The following is a 14554-nucleotide window of genomic DNA, read 5'->3' on the forward strand; positions in this document are numbered from 1 at the left end:
ACTTGAGCTTCACTATATTGATTTGGGAATAAAGCGTGTTATAATGGCCCCCTACAAATTTTACAATTTAGAAGTAGAGACATGATTGTGTAGAGAGTTAATCACCAGAAGAAGAGAAGCAATTTTTACTTTGTATCATGAGATATGTCAATTCCTATGATTTCCTTTTCTAAAGAAGCCTCTTCTTGAAATAGTATATTTTTCCCTTAGTAATTGTAGGGTAGGAGGAAGCTTTTTCAAATGTGCAAAACTGTACAATGATATAAAAGCTGCAATTACAAATTGAACTTACTTTTTATGGCAGTTTTCCTAAATGCTTTTGTTGATCTGAAAATTTGTTCTAAAAAATTTGCTAATAGCCACACAATTATTAACCACTTCTCCTGTGGTGGTCTGTTCTCTGTAAGAAGGGTCAGTCTTTTCTTTCATTTTATGGCTGATTTGAAATAAACCTGTGAAGTGATATTAATAAAATGACTCAGTGCATTTAAAAAAAATTATCAAGCCTGGGTAGAAATTACTTTTTCCATCATCAGGCTGAAATAAATGTAACTTTCTTCAAAGAATGTGATTTGATAGCTGTCCTAACATTACATTTTCAGAAGGTATGTGTTGTAATGGAAAAAATATGGTATTTGACAAAATCTTACTTCTTTCTGCATTTGTTAGTTTTGTTTCCTTAGTCCAACTGCTTTCACTTCTTTACCTGTAAGTTGAAGAAAATATTAATGTGTCTTGGTAATTGTGAGTATTAAATGAGCTATCATACAGTATGCTGCATAATATATGATCATATTAATAAAATATTAAATATGTATTATAAATTTTATAATATATATACTATTCTCCTCTTTTAAATAAATTTACATTTTGTTCTAACCTGAAATTTGTAATGCCTATTATTGCTAATGATTGATATTCTATACTACTTTACTTTTAATAGTTAAACTAAAGAAAAGCTAAGGAGCTAATGTTTATGCTTTTTTTAAAGCCACAAAGATATTCACATAATTAGATTACCATGACTATAGATTGAGAATAAACAATTACCATAAATTGCTTTATTCGCTAAAAATGATACTCTTAGTTTTAAAGATAAAACGCCCACTTGCAGTTTTAATTAGGCTCTGGGAGTTGGTGATGGACAAGGAAGCCTGGTGTGCTGCAGTCCTTGGGGTCGCAGAGAGTCGGACACGACTGAGCAACTGAACTGAACTTCTCTTCAATTTTAGACATTAAGAAAGCATTAAATATTATGCCTATTGATACTGACCTCTCAGCTTCAGAAATAACACGGAAAAAAGCCAGAATAAATTTCACAGAGGTCAACTATCCCCTCTGGTTGTCGCTAGGAATCTATCTATTGCTAGTTTATATAGTGTCAACAACTTTGCTTAGCTCATCCAGCCAGTGAGGACTAAATGCAACAAAGTACAAGTAAAGAGAGGAGTATGCTAGAATCAGATGTGGGGATAAGGGATAGTAAAGAAAAGAATATGAAAATTAAAGGAGCAAATACCAGTCACAGAGCACCACTTGCATAAGGATAAATATACGTACCCAAAGAAATCTCAAGTTTGACATTTATTTCTGTTCAGAATTACATAGTTTTTCCCAAATATTATGGAAATGTTAAATGTATTTGAAAATATATAACTAATTGGGAGATATTTGTAGAAATGGTAGAAGCTAAATGTTACGTTGAAAGAAAGAAATCCTATCCAGAATATTAGCTACCCAGATTTGGCAATTTCTCGGTGCTATAAGTATCATACTCTAAAAATTATGTACCATGTTTTGTTTTACACCTAAGTTTTTACCTATTGCAATGTTAACTGGCACTTTCAGTATTTCAGTTCTTTTTGAGGCCAACAATATTGTTTACAGGTTGTCATAGAATTATTAATATTCTACTAAATTTTGAGTATTAATTTTTCATTTTAAGATAGTTCACTGGCATTCATTCAAATTTCTTACTTTAGACTGGCACTAATATTTCCTGAAGAGTTATGTATTTGCATTCTTATCATAAGATACTGAGTTATATTTTCAGTAGAAGTATAAACTGATGCATTTTCTTACACCCAAATAAAATGTTTGCTGATTTTCATTGTAGTTGACAATTGGAAATATGTGGATCATATCGTTATTATATGCCCATTATTCCAAATCAGAGTCATTCTTGTTGAAATAAGTCTCAGGTATCTAAAAAGCTTTAGACTGTCTTTTATACAACAGCAAAAAAATGTTCCTTTTTCTCCCTCATTTTATTCTTTTAGGTAGATTACATTTTTTCAAGGTTTGGTTCCATTCAGTTCAGTCGCTCAGTCGTGTCCGACTCTTTGCGACCCCATGAATCGCAGCATGCCAGGCCTCCCTGTCCATCACCAACTCCTGGAGTTTACTCAAACTCATGTCCATCGAGTCGGTGATGCCATCCAGCCACCTCATCCTCTGTCATCCCCTTCTCCTCCTGCCCTCAATCCCTCCCAACATCAGGGTCTTGTCCAGTGAGTCAACTCTTTGCATCAAGTGGCCAAAGTATTGGAGTTTCAGCTTCAGCATCAGTCCTTCCAATGAACACCCAGGACTGATCTCCTTTAGGATGGACTGGTTGAATCTCCTTGCAGTCCAAGGGACTCTCAAGAGTCTTCTCCAGTTCAAAAGCATCAATTTTTCGGCGCTCAGCTTTCTTCACAGTCCAACTCTCACATCCATACACGACCACTGGAAAAACCATAGCCTTGACTAGATGGACCTTTGTTGGCAAAGTAATGTCTCTGCTTTTTAATATGCTGTCTAGGTTGGTCATAACTTTCCTTCCAAGGAGTAAGCATCTTTTAATTTTAGGGCTGCAGTCACCATCTCAGTGATTTTGGAGCCCAAAAAATAAAGTCTGACACTGCTTTCACTGTTTCCCCATCCATCTATTTCCCATGAAGCGATGGGACCAGATGCCATGATCTTAGTTTTCTGAATGTTGAGCTTTAAGCCAACTTTTTCACTCTCCTCTTTCACTTTCATCAAGAGTCTTAGTTCCTCTTCACTTTCTGCCATAAGGATGGTGTCATCTGCATATCTGAGGTTATTGATATTTCTCCAAGCAATCTTGATTCCAGCTTGTGCTTCTTCCAGCCCAGCATTTCTCATGATGTACTCTGCATATAAGTTAAATAAGCAGGGTGACAATATACAGCCTTGACATACTCCTTTTCCTATTTGGAACCAGTTTGTTGTTCCATGTCCAGTTCTAACTTGTGTTTTTAAATTTTTTAAAGTTTATTACTACCTATTCTGGAAAGAAAAAACTATTAAACTATTCATTGTTTCTTCTATTATCTTTTTGAAAACTTTTAAAATCAACTATTCTTTTTATTGACATTGTAATTTATAACTTATTAGTTTTTAAAATGATTTCCCAAAATATATCTAATTTTTACATATATTGACTCATCTTATAAACCCAAAAAGGCTTATTGGCTTTTTAGACATTTTATAAAGCAGAAGGTCAGTAGGCAAAAAGGTCTTAAAATCAATCACATGTTTTTAATACATAGCTAAGGAAATGAGACTTAGGGAATTATTCATTTTTTCAAAAAAAAACTTCTTCTTTAGTATCCACAGGGTGCCAGACACTCTTGCACACAGTGGGGATACATACAGCAGTGAACCTGACAGAGAAGGTCTCTTTTATACTTTATTTTTGTCTTTGCATATCCTGGTATTGTTCCCAAATTTTTTCTATAGTACTAATTTTATTTCATATTTTCTATGTATTTGTTTTCTGTATAATGTCTGTCTGAGTGAACTAGAGAAGAACTCGATGAAAGCAGGTTTATCTGTTTGGCCATTGCATTATTGAGTATAGTACTTAAGATTTAGTGGAGAGTCAATAGATTTTTGCCAAATGAATGAATGAATTGAATTAAATGAGGACCATATGGTATCCTGAAAACCAAAAGAACAGAGTGGTCAATGGTGTCATATGCAGCTCATAGGCCAATGTAAAGGCATGACAATTAGATTTACCGAGAAAAGGCTGTAATGAATGGTTTAAGTGGAGTGGTAGGACAAAAGCCATATTGGAGTAACTCAGAGTCAAGAAAAAAGGAATGGGTGGTGAAAAAGTATAAATACATGTATTTAAGTCATTCAGGAAATTTTGAGAGATAAAGAAATTGAGCTGCATGTAACTAAAAGAAGGCTAGGGAGGGCTTTAAAATGTTTTATAAAATTTCAGATATACTTAGAAGAATGAGCCTCCTTATAACCTACATATTTGTCATTAATATCAAGATTTTGGCATATGTATTTTGAATAACATTTGGCATATGTAATATGAGTAACATTTTTTGCTGTTTCAAAAATATTTTGAAGCAAATTTCAGTCATTTTAGCTGCATATGCACCTAAAAAGAAAGAAAAAACTTTCTTAAGCACCCTGAAGCCATAATCACACCTGTTAAAATTAACAGTAATTCTTTGATACTATTTATTATTGTTTTTATGAGAGTGCCACCATTTTAAAAATAAAAGTTGTTTGAATTTAGCTCCAGTCAAATTCTAATTCATATTTGATTATTGTGTCTTTTTAGATTCTTTATATCTAAAGAACATCCTTTCCTGTATTGAAGAAACTAGATTAATTGTTTCGTAGACTAGCTTACATTCTTGATTTGTATATTTGCTTTCTCATGGTGTCATTTGTTTCTCTGTTTTCAGAATTATATTTTTAATATTTATTTATTTGGCTGTGTCAGATCTTTGTTGAATTCTGTGAAAATCTCATTGTGGCCCATGGATTCTCTTGTTGTGAGATGTGGGCTCAGTAGTTGCAGCATGCAAGCTTAGTTGCTCGATAGCATGTAGAATCCTAGTTCCCTGAGAAGGGATCAAACCCGCATGCCCTGCACTGCAAGATGGATTCTTAACCACTGGACCACCAAGGAGGTCCCTCAGTATTATTTGTTTGATTCGATTTATGTTCAACTATTTGGATATACATCCTCTATAGTTGGTGCCCTCTGCTTCATACTGCATCACGTCATTGCTTGATTTTCACACTGTTAGTCATGCTAATGTTGATCAGTGAAGTCAGTCGGTGATTCCAGATGCTTCCATTGAAAATTTCCCATTAACCTTTCATTTTATGATTTTATGATCTTTGCCAAAATAAGTATTTCATTTGCTTTACAAAAAAGCTAATTTTCTCTTTCTGTCATAAAGGAGGGATCTTTAAAAATGGAAGAAAGTATAACATGTTTTTCTGCTGATAGGCAAGGTCTGATGGAAAAAAATGATGCTAGGAGAAACAGTGGACTTGGGAGTTAAGAGAGATCAGATCCACTGCACAGATTATAGATTGCCTTAGGTAGGAGCAGGGACAGTTTAAGTGACTTGTCCAAGATTACAGTAGCACAAAGTGGGTATATTTTATTAAATGTATATCACAATTTTGCTATGGCAACTTATAATTGTACCTAATTTTAAAACATGCCTATTCAGTTTATGATATGGCATGTGAAGTAGAAATGAAAAGTCTTTCTGATTTCACTGCCTATGTTTGTCCCTACTTGTACGAGTTTATCTAATGTATCCCTTAAAAATTTTAAATTAATGGTGTCTTATACACCTGTATCTTTACATTATAGTAAATATAAGCAAATACTTTTATATATTTTTTCCAGATTTTGTTGCTAGTCTATTGCAAAGAGAAGTAAATGCTACTGTTAAATAAAATGGTAAATAACTGATAGTTCAGTTTAGACACTAATGGAGCATGAAAGCCTGTAAAATGACAAAAAAACAGCAACTTTTATTATTTATAGGCTCATTTTTGTTACACAGTTTGGTCATATACCTGACATTCTTCCTTCTTTGTGACTTTCTCCTAAAAATTACAGTTTTGTGTTATCTAAGTGAAAAGGACATTCGAGTTCAGTGGAAGAATCTGACAGCATCTCTTCTGAGGATTACAGCAGTTCCCATTGGGGAAATTGCAATTTCCTTTTTTCTTTCCCTTTTTTTTTTTGGTAGTAGTTCTAATGGTAGTGATATCATTTAATCTTGAAAGAATATTTATGGCTACTTTGGACCTAAAAACTATTGCCAAATTGTCTCATGCATGCTATGTGAAATTCAGTTTTAGACAATCATATTTCTTTATGGCTCAGTGATTTCCATTTACTACTTGTTAGACTGTATAGTCTGAAGAGTATTGGGGTTACTGTGTTGTCTGACACAGTATGTATTCTATTAAATTAGAACTTTAAAAGCAACATGGATCATATGGTTCCTTTAGTTACTTAGTACCATGTTTTATTTTTAAGAAATCTCTGTTGAGGCCTCACTGATTTCCTTTTCTGTCTTGGCATCCCCAGAAGAGCACTCTAGTTGTCTCCAAGAGCAGGATTGTAATCCGATCTGTGTTTTGTATTATCTGCTGACTTAGATGAGAACACTTCACAGGAGCTGCATTGATCAGTTCTCATCCTTTCTAGTCATTTATAGGACAATTAATACAACCTTGTAAAGACTCCCTAGAGTATCCCTAATAAACTAGATCCTTTTACCCAAGAATAGATACAGAGATACATCAAGATACTCAAAGATGAGAAAAGCTGATTAGGAGAAACAGGAAATATTAAGCCTTCAAACTCACAATCTGAATATGTTTCGGATTGTCTCCCTCCTCACAAATAAAAGATACTGCTTTCTATTGAAATATTTTGTACAAATTAGGAAATGTAGCTTTTCAAAAACTTGCATCTTTGTGGTTTAAAACAGGATAATTTAATTCAAGTGTGGTGGTAGTGGTGTAGTTCCTAAGTCATTTCCAACTCTTATGACCCTATGGACTATATATAGCCCACCAGGCTCCTCTGTCCATGGAGTTCTCCAGGCAGGAATATGGAGTGGGTTGCCATTCCCTTCTCCTGGGGATTGTCCCAACCCAGGAATCGAACGCAGGTCTCTTGCATTGTAGACAGATTCTTTACCAACTAAGTTGTGAGGGAAGCCCCAATTTAGGCGTATATATATAATATTATTCTTTTATTCCTGCTCCCAATTCTTGTGATATGTCTTTTTTCTAAAGGTAAGAGTGATAATCTTTTACTGTTCTTTAAAAAAATTTTAAATGCTAGGGAAATGGTTTATATGGTAATCAATCCTTAAAGCAGTATAAACTCCTTGCAATTTTTTTAATGTGTAATTTCACATTTTTTTTTCCTTCAAAATGTACTTTAAAATGTTTTATAGAATGGCTTAGGATTTTGAAACTGTGGTATGAAACGGATATATGTGTTAAGTACTTTGGAGTCATATTAGCTCAAAAACAAATATTTTAAAAGATTCTTTTTACTTTTTGATGACTGTTTAGTAAAAGAATACTGATGTCTGAGAAGTAAGTTTATGTGTTTGCTGTATTGAGCTGCTCAGCAGAAGATTACAGTTTAAGAACAGGCTGCTGCAGTGAGGCTCAAAATAGTCTGAAAAACTAATCACTATTTTAATTGCCTTCATGTATACCTGTATAGTATAAAATAGTCTATAGGATTTGTGCATTAGACCCAACCAATTTCATTTTAGTCTTGTCTCACATCATATGTCTACATTTTATTCACTAGATATGAAGCAAATAAGACTAATGGTATCTTTTACAATTATTCATCAATTTCAAATGAAAAATAGTTTAAAAGTTTGTTTTTAATTATGATATTCTTATTAAAATTGCATAATCAGTAAAAGCAGGGTTGATTATTTGTCCAATAAATATCTGTTATGTACCTATAATGTGCCAGGGATGCCTCTAGGCTTTAGGGAAGCTACAGCACAATGCAAAACAGACTAACTGTTCTCTGAGAGCTTGCATTCTAGTAGAAACAAACAAAAATAAATAAACAAATAGAAAATGTCAGATAATGTTATTGCTGTGATTAAAAGAAGAACAGAGTACATGAAGAAAAGGTGGTAAAAATTCAGAAACTTACTTACTTTGTAAGCTTTCCAAGAACCCTTCTCTCCACTAATTTAAATGCTCTTTTTTTTTTTAAGTATATACCATCCATGTGTACCATCCATGTAGATAACTTCCATTATTTCTTCATATCATAGTATCTTATAATTCTCTGGTTTGATGTCTGTTAGCATATACACTTTGGAAGTCCTCATCTTTGTGTTACTGGTTTCTAACCTAAGTTCTTTTATAAGTGCTCAGAAAGTATTGGTTATGTCAGTGAATGATGTACTCGAAACTTCTCATGGTTTCTGGTTCTGCTGGCCGTTTTTGAGATTTAGAGTTTTACATTGTACATGATTTTATTGGCCTTAGTATATCATCCTTTTTTATAGTTTCTATGAAAAGCATACAAAGTGAGAGAGGAAATTTTCTGAAACTTAAATCTTTTGTCCACAGGTACTACTGAACGAGTGTGCTTGATCCAGGGAACAGTTGAAGCACTGAATGCAGTTCATGGATTCATTGCAGAAAAAATTCGAGAAATGCCCCAAAATGTGGCCAAGACAGAACCAGTCAGCATTCTACAACCCCAGACCACCGTTAACCCAGATCGCATCAAACAAGTGAGTGTTTAGTTGGGAAATCAAAGACAGATATCCACAGTGTAGTATGAATTCCTTATTAAAGAAGCCTTAAAGGTTTAGCATATAAAGTTTTTCCCTAAGAATACTTAAAACATAATAGTTGTCACTTATTTACTTAAAGATTACCAGAGCCTCTTCTTTAGATTGATCAGTTTATTTATTGATCGAATTACTCATTTATTAGTGTTACACTGAGGAGCAGTTATGGCTCATTTCTTTTATAGTGCCCTTTTAAAAATTATAGATACAAATCTGATTAATTTATAAGAATTTAACCTATTTAAAATTATATCACATTTAAAATAAAGTATAAAAATTGAGACTACATTCTCAAAATTCCTAATACCATATTCTCAATATTTTTAGTCTCTAGTATAGTTACGCATAGAAACTCCTGTTTTGTCAATTTAATTGTCATGTTCAGTATTTTTTATAGACAAATATGTATAAGTAAATTTTGTACCTAGCAAACAGTTCTTTGTTACAAATCAGCTATTATGTTCTGTATAACTTGTACAGTATTTATATATATGTCATAAAGGGCCATTGTTTATTTTTAATGTGTGGGATTTTCTGTAACAAAACTTTTACTTGATAAAAGACAATGTTAGTTTTTAAGATTGAATAATGACAGACACTATGTAGGAAAAAAATGACATTCTTTAATGTAAAAATAAGGCAGATTCTTCCCCTTAAGCTCTTTTAAATCTTCAAAATTATTTGATACTTTATGTTTATTATGATTGTTTCTGCATTTGCCTTTTTATAGTTAGCTTCTTAATTTGTGATCATATTGATAGCTTTTATGCCTTCAAAAGAAATGTATTATTCATTCATTCACAGAATATTTAATTTACAGAATATTTATGTTCATTGTAATAAATTTGAAATGTAGCTCAAAATCTTATTAATTTCATGTTTCTGAGTTGAAAAAATATACTAGCCAGTGTTAGGAATTTATTATAATTTTCCCAATATATTGATAAATGTAAGGGTGTCTAATCAAATACAAATAGAGAAATTAATCATTATATATTTTCAAATTATAAGACAAGTTTAAGTTTTCCTTTAATACTATTTAAAAAAATCCTTCCATGTTTATTTAGATCATGAGTAGGTAGCTTTTACACCATATAAGATCATTCATTTTATGCTCCTTGTCAGTATCAAATGTTTCAATTTGTAACCTTTCATAACTTTTCAAGGAAGTGTCTTTTCATTTACACATGGCAGAAGGTAAATATTTTAAACTTCTAAGCATAAGTAGATATTTTTTATTCTTCACAAACATTTATAGTTTTGAAATTTTTATCTATGCTAGGTAAACGCAAAGAATAAGTTAAAACGTGATGCATTGAAAGCAGTACCATGACTTAATCTAAATTTATCTAAATTCTAGAAGTATGAGTTTAAAGACCTCTGAATTAAAATCACCTGGGGCTAAGAATTTACAGAATTGGCACTAAAGTGTAGGGTCTGTTGATTTTCAGCATTAATCCAGCCTATTAATTCTTACATTTCTTTTGTAGTTTCTGTAAGTTTAAACACTTAGGGAAGGCAGTGAATGTATTGATTTTTTTTTTTTAAAAGGTAAAACATGAAATATACTTTGAGTACTGTATAACTGGCAATATATTCAGCACAATGATATGAATGAATTTTTTTTTGTAATAATACCGTCAAATAATGGTCTGTGAGTCATTGTGAAAACTGACTTTCTCTGTGGCAAATGAAATTTATAGGTTGTCATCTGTCCAGTGTCAGTACAGATTTATGAAAGCCAGAATTTTAAAATATTTGGTTCATTTCTATTTTTACTTGCTGTGTTCAGATAATGTTATTTGAATTCAAAATAAGTGGTTAAAAAATAATGGTGATTGATTTAATTTTGCATATTTACATTCATTTCTAAACCTTATAAGATATTCATGAAATTGAAATTATTATTATTTAATATTTTCATGTAATCAATAGTGATGTGAAAGTATTATTTTAAAAGATTCGTTAAAAGAGTACTCTAAATTTAGTAGAGTAATACATTTAATACTTAAACGGTTCCTTAAAAATGTAAAATTTGAAAAATTTACCCAAAAAATCTGGATGAGAGCTTGAGCATGTTTCCATGATACTGTAGATCAACAGAGTTATTTATGCTCTAAATTTGAGATTCTCTAACTTTCTAGGTAGGTATCCTATTTTACAATGTGAAACTTTTTGTTGGATCATTGTCTAAATAATAAGTCAAAAGAATTGGAAATGACTTAACGACTGAGCAACAACAAATAAATTTAAATTACCACTATTTTATTTCTGGAGAAATTATGCTGGTAATCCAGTATAAAATAATTATATCTAAAAGAAATTATTTTATAATGGAACAGATAAAAGTATATTTTATATAATTCTATATAATTTTTAGCTTTTAGTACATAGACTAATAATAATATTTCTTTTAAAATGATAGTCATTCACCTAACATTTACATTCCCTTTGGACTTCAACTCTGAAGTTAATTTTTAAAGTAACTTCTTTAAACATTTTTAAAACACTTTCTTCTAGTTAAGATTATGCAAAGAATAAAATTAGAATTTTAAAAATTGCTAGAGCCAGAAAATGTAGATCCTCATAGAAATGAACTAATATTGGATATGCAATTATATTTTCCTAATGTTTGTTACAACATATTTATTATTTTTTATGGTTGATAATATAAGATTTTGTTTACTAAAGAAGTATAATTTATATGTAACTTGGACTTAAAATAGAAAGTCAGTTCTAAACAAATAAATCTGCTTTAAAAGTTATAATTTTGTCAAGCATATAGTAGAAAAGCTTTTGTATACATATATATATAATATGTATAGTATATGTATTTTAGAAAACTTATGAATTTTTGCCTAACTAAAAAATTCATGACATTTTGATTCCACTTGTTTGACTTCATATGAATAGAATGCTGGATTTCTAATTTAAAAAAAATAGATATGCAACAAGTAACAAAGGTTTACTGTATAGCACAGGCAACTATAGTCAATATCATATAATAACCTATAATGGAAAGTAATTTCAAAAATAATATATGTGTATATGTATAATTGAATAACAAAAAATAAGAAATCTACTTTTTGAAATTTAAAAAGTTCTGGTTTTATACAATATACTATTATGACTTTTATAAAATATTCTGAATTATATGATATAGATACAGTTGGTTACTAAATAAATTGCATGAACCAGAATATTCTCTCCAAATGAAACTTTATTGACTGAACGAATTATCAGCCAAGTATAAGTTTTTAGAAAAATAATACATACTGATCTCACAAGTCTCATACAGAAGAATCTTGAAATCTAGCATGATAGCCTTACATCCAACTTTAGATATTAGATGTGAACTATGTAGTTCTTTACTCTCAGATGTGCTTTGTTTGTTTGTTTTAAATGAAATATTTATTTGCTGATAGGAAGGGACTCCAATATTTTATATATTCAAAATGATGATAATATTTATTGAATAATCAAAGTATATAATTTATATTCTATAGCTTTAAAATCAGATTGTCATGAAGTACATAATACTGTCATGCTTATTTCTTTGAGAAACAGATACACAGGAGGAACCAATAAGCCAGAATTAAACATATTAATTGCCACATAGAACATTCTTATTTCCTAGTTTTAAGATGTGCAAATAGCAGAGACATTCAATGATCTTCAGGTAATTTAGACTTTCCTTAGAAACTCATTCCTAGTGCACATCTTAGCCCAGGTTTTTGATGTCCATGTTCTCATTTCCACCTTTTTATGTTTTGAATTTTGTACTTGTAACCTTTTTTTTTCCTCATAAGATTATTGAAAATTTTCCTCTTGTTATAAGTCACTCAAATCCCCCTCTTAAGTATGGTTATTTATACCTCATGAGTCAACATAATGAACCCCAAAACATGGTAGAAATGATAGATTAGTAAGATAGTTGGCATTTGCTAACATCCTTTGTCTATGACAGACTTTCAGTGGGTTTTATTTACTTATTTTTTTTTTGAGTCAAGTGTATTTTTAAGAAAAACTGCATTAAGAAAGAAATAGTTACAGAAATCTTTATAATTATTTTGTATTTAAAAATTAAATTAAGATACCAAAAATCTCATTTAGCTCAAAGGATTTTATTTTCGTCATAAAAAATTGGCAAGATTAGCTCATAATTTGTTCATCATTCATTCATTCAATTATAAATTATTAAATACCTTCTTAGTGAATTGCAGAATATATTAAATTATAACCCTTGCTCTCTCAAGCTAGTTTATGAGATCATAAATGCTCAATATAACTAATATAGATATAAAACTGCATGTATATACCAAAACTACAATATAAACAGTGTACCATAAAAGTTTGGCAGAGTGTAAAAGAAATGTAGGCTAGAGTGACATTTGGTTTTGTGAAAGAGGTAAAAACTTGAACTGGACTCTGAAGGCTATACAGGAATTGCCTGGTTGGAGGAGAAAAGAGAAAAAGCTTATTTTAGGCAGATGAAGCAATATGGATTTGAGAAGAAAGATGCCATAATTGTTGAATAGTAAAGCAATTATCTTGACAGGAGTGGGACATTTGTGTTGTAGTTTAGAGGAAATTAATGTTAGATAAGTTGTATGGAATCAGATAATGGCAAGTCATGGATGTCTGGCCAAACGGTATCCTACAGACTACGAATTCTTCTAATACTTTCCCTTTTAAATTCTCTTGGAGGTTATGAAAAAAAGAAAAAGAGGTACTTCTACACATTGTTTTCTTCTGTGCTAAAACTCCACACACAGTCTTAGAGTGCTTGTAGGAATAGCTATTGGTAGGAGAGGAAGATAATTATGACAATTACTGAGTGATCTACTATGCAGATCTTAGATTTGAAGGTTTATAAAATAATATTTTTTAAAGCTTCTCTTATGTCATACAAATCCAGGAGACATTAATCTGTCAGGAAAAAAGGATACTTTATGGTCATTGAAGATGATTCAATGAAGATTCAGTAATAGTGATAATAGTGATGTATATGGTGCTTACTCTGTTTCTGTGCTAGCCATTGTGCTATGCACTTAACATTTATTAAAACCTTTCATTCATCTGCTACAAAATTCCTCTGAAGCAGGTATAGAGTCCATGTTATAGAAGCTGATGCTTAGAGAAATTTACTTACCCAAGGAAATGTAACTGGTAATTGATCTTAATACTGATCTGTATGGCCTCCAAGTTTGGATAATGCAGATAAAACAAAATCCAATAGACTTCTCTCTTCTAGGACTTTTCGGACTCTTAAATAAACATATGCAGGAAAAGGACCTTGTTCAAAATAGAAAGTCCTGTATCAAGGTGAAGAGACTAGGCAGTATTTTAAGAACAAGATGATGAGCACTTAATCTCCTCTGGTAGTGAAAGTTGAGACAAATGCTTGAAGTTAAAAGATATTTCAAAGTGAGGTCTGTAAGAGTTTGGTACTGATTTGATTCTAGTTGTAAAATGATGAGGAAGGAATAAAAAATGACCATTAGTGGTTTTGAGCCTAGCAAAATGTTAAGTTCTAGGAAGCAACTAGTCAGGCATCTATTTGAGACAATATTTTTGTATGATTGTTTCAGGCACGTTGAATAAGTTGTATGTAACATTTTTTTTTCCTTAAAGTAGTCTTTGATTAGAAGCATAGGTGAGAATTTAAAACTGAAAATATAGACCCTTAATTGCAGTATCAGTGATAATTTCACTTACACCTTCATTGTAGGCGAGGAAAAAAAAAGCAAACAAATTGGATAGAGAAACAGTTACTTTAAAAAAGTAACTCAGAAGTATTATAGTATAATGGTTAGGTGCATAGGATCTGGGATAGGTCTGCCAGGGTTCAAATTCTGCCTCTTTTTTAATTTACCAGTTGTGTACATTGGAACAAGCTGTTTTACTTCTGT

General features: G+C 31.3%; 1 protein-coding gene across 4 annotated transcripts in view; it reads left to right on the plus strand.

Moving 5' to 3' along the window:
- The window catches only part of NOVA1 (NOVA alternative splicing regulator 1), a 157210-nt gene that overhangs the window by 113933 nt on the left and 28723 nt on the right, over nucleotides 1–14554 (plus strand). For all 4 annotated transcript variants that reach the window (XM_070478070.1, XM_070478069.1, XM_020884723.2 and 1 more), the window contains exon 3: nucleotides 8416–8582. In XM_070478070.1, the coding sequence (XP_070334171.1) occupies nucleotides 8416–8582 (167 nt within the window). The remainder of the gene's footprint in view (nucleotides 1–8415; nucleotides 8583–14554) is intronic.

Source organism: Odocoileus virginianus, chromosome 16, assembly GCF_023699985.2.
Source record: "Odocoileus virginianus isolate 20LAN1187 ecotype Illinois chromosome 16, Ovbor_1.2, whole genome shotgun sequence".
NCBI classification, from domain to species: domain Eukaryota; kingdom Metazoa; phylum Chordata; class Mammalia; order Artiodactyla; family Cervidae; genus Odocoileus; species Odocoileus virginianus.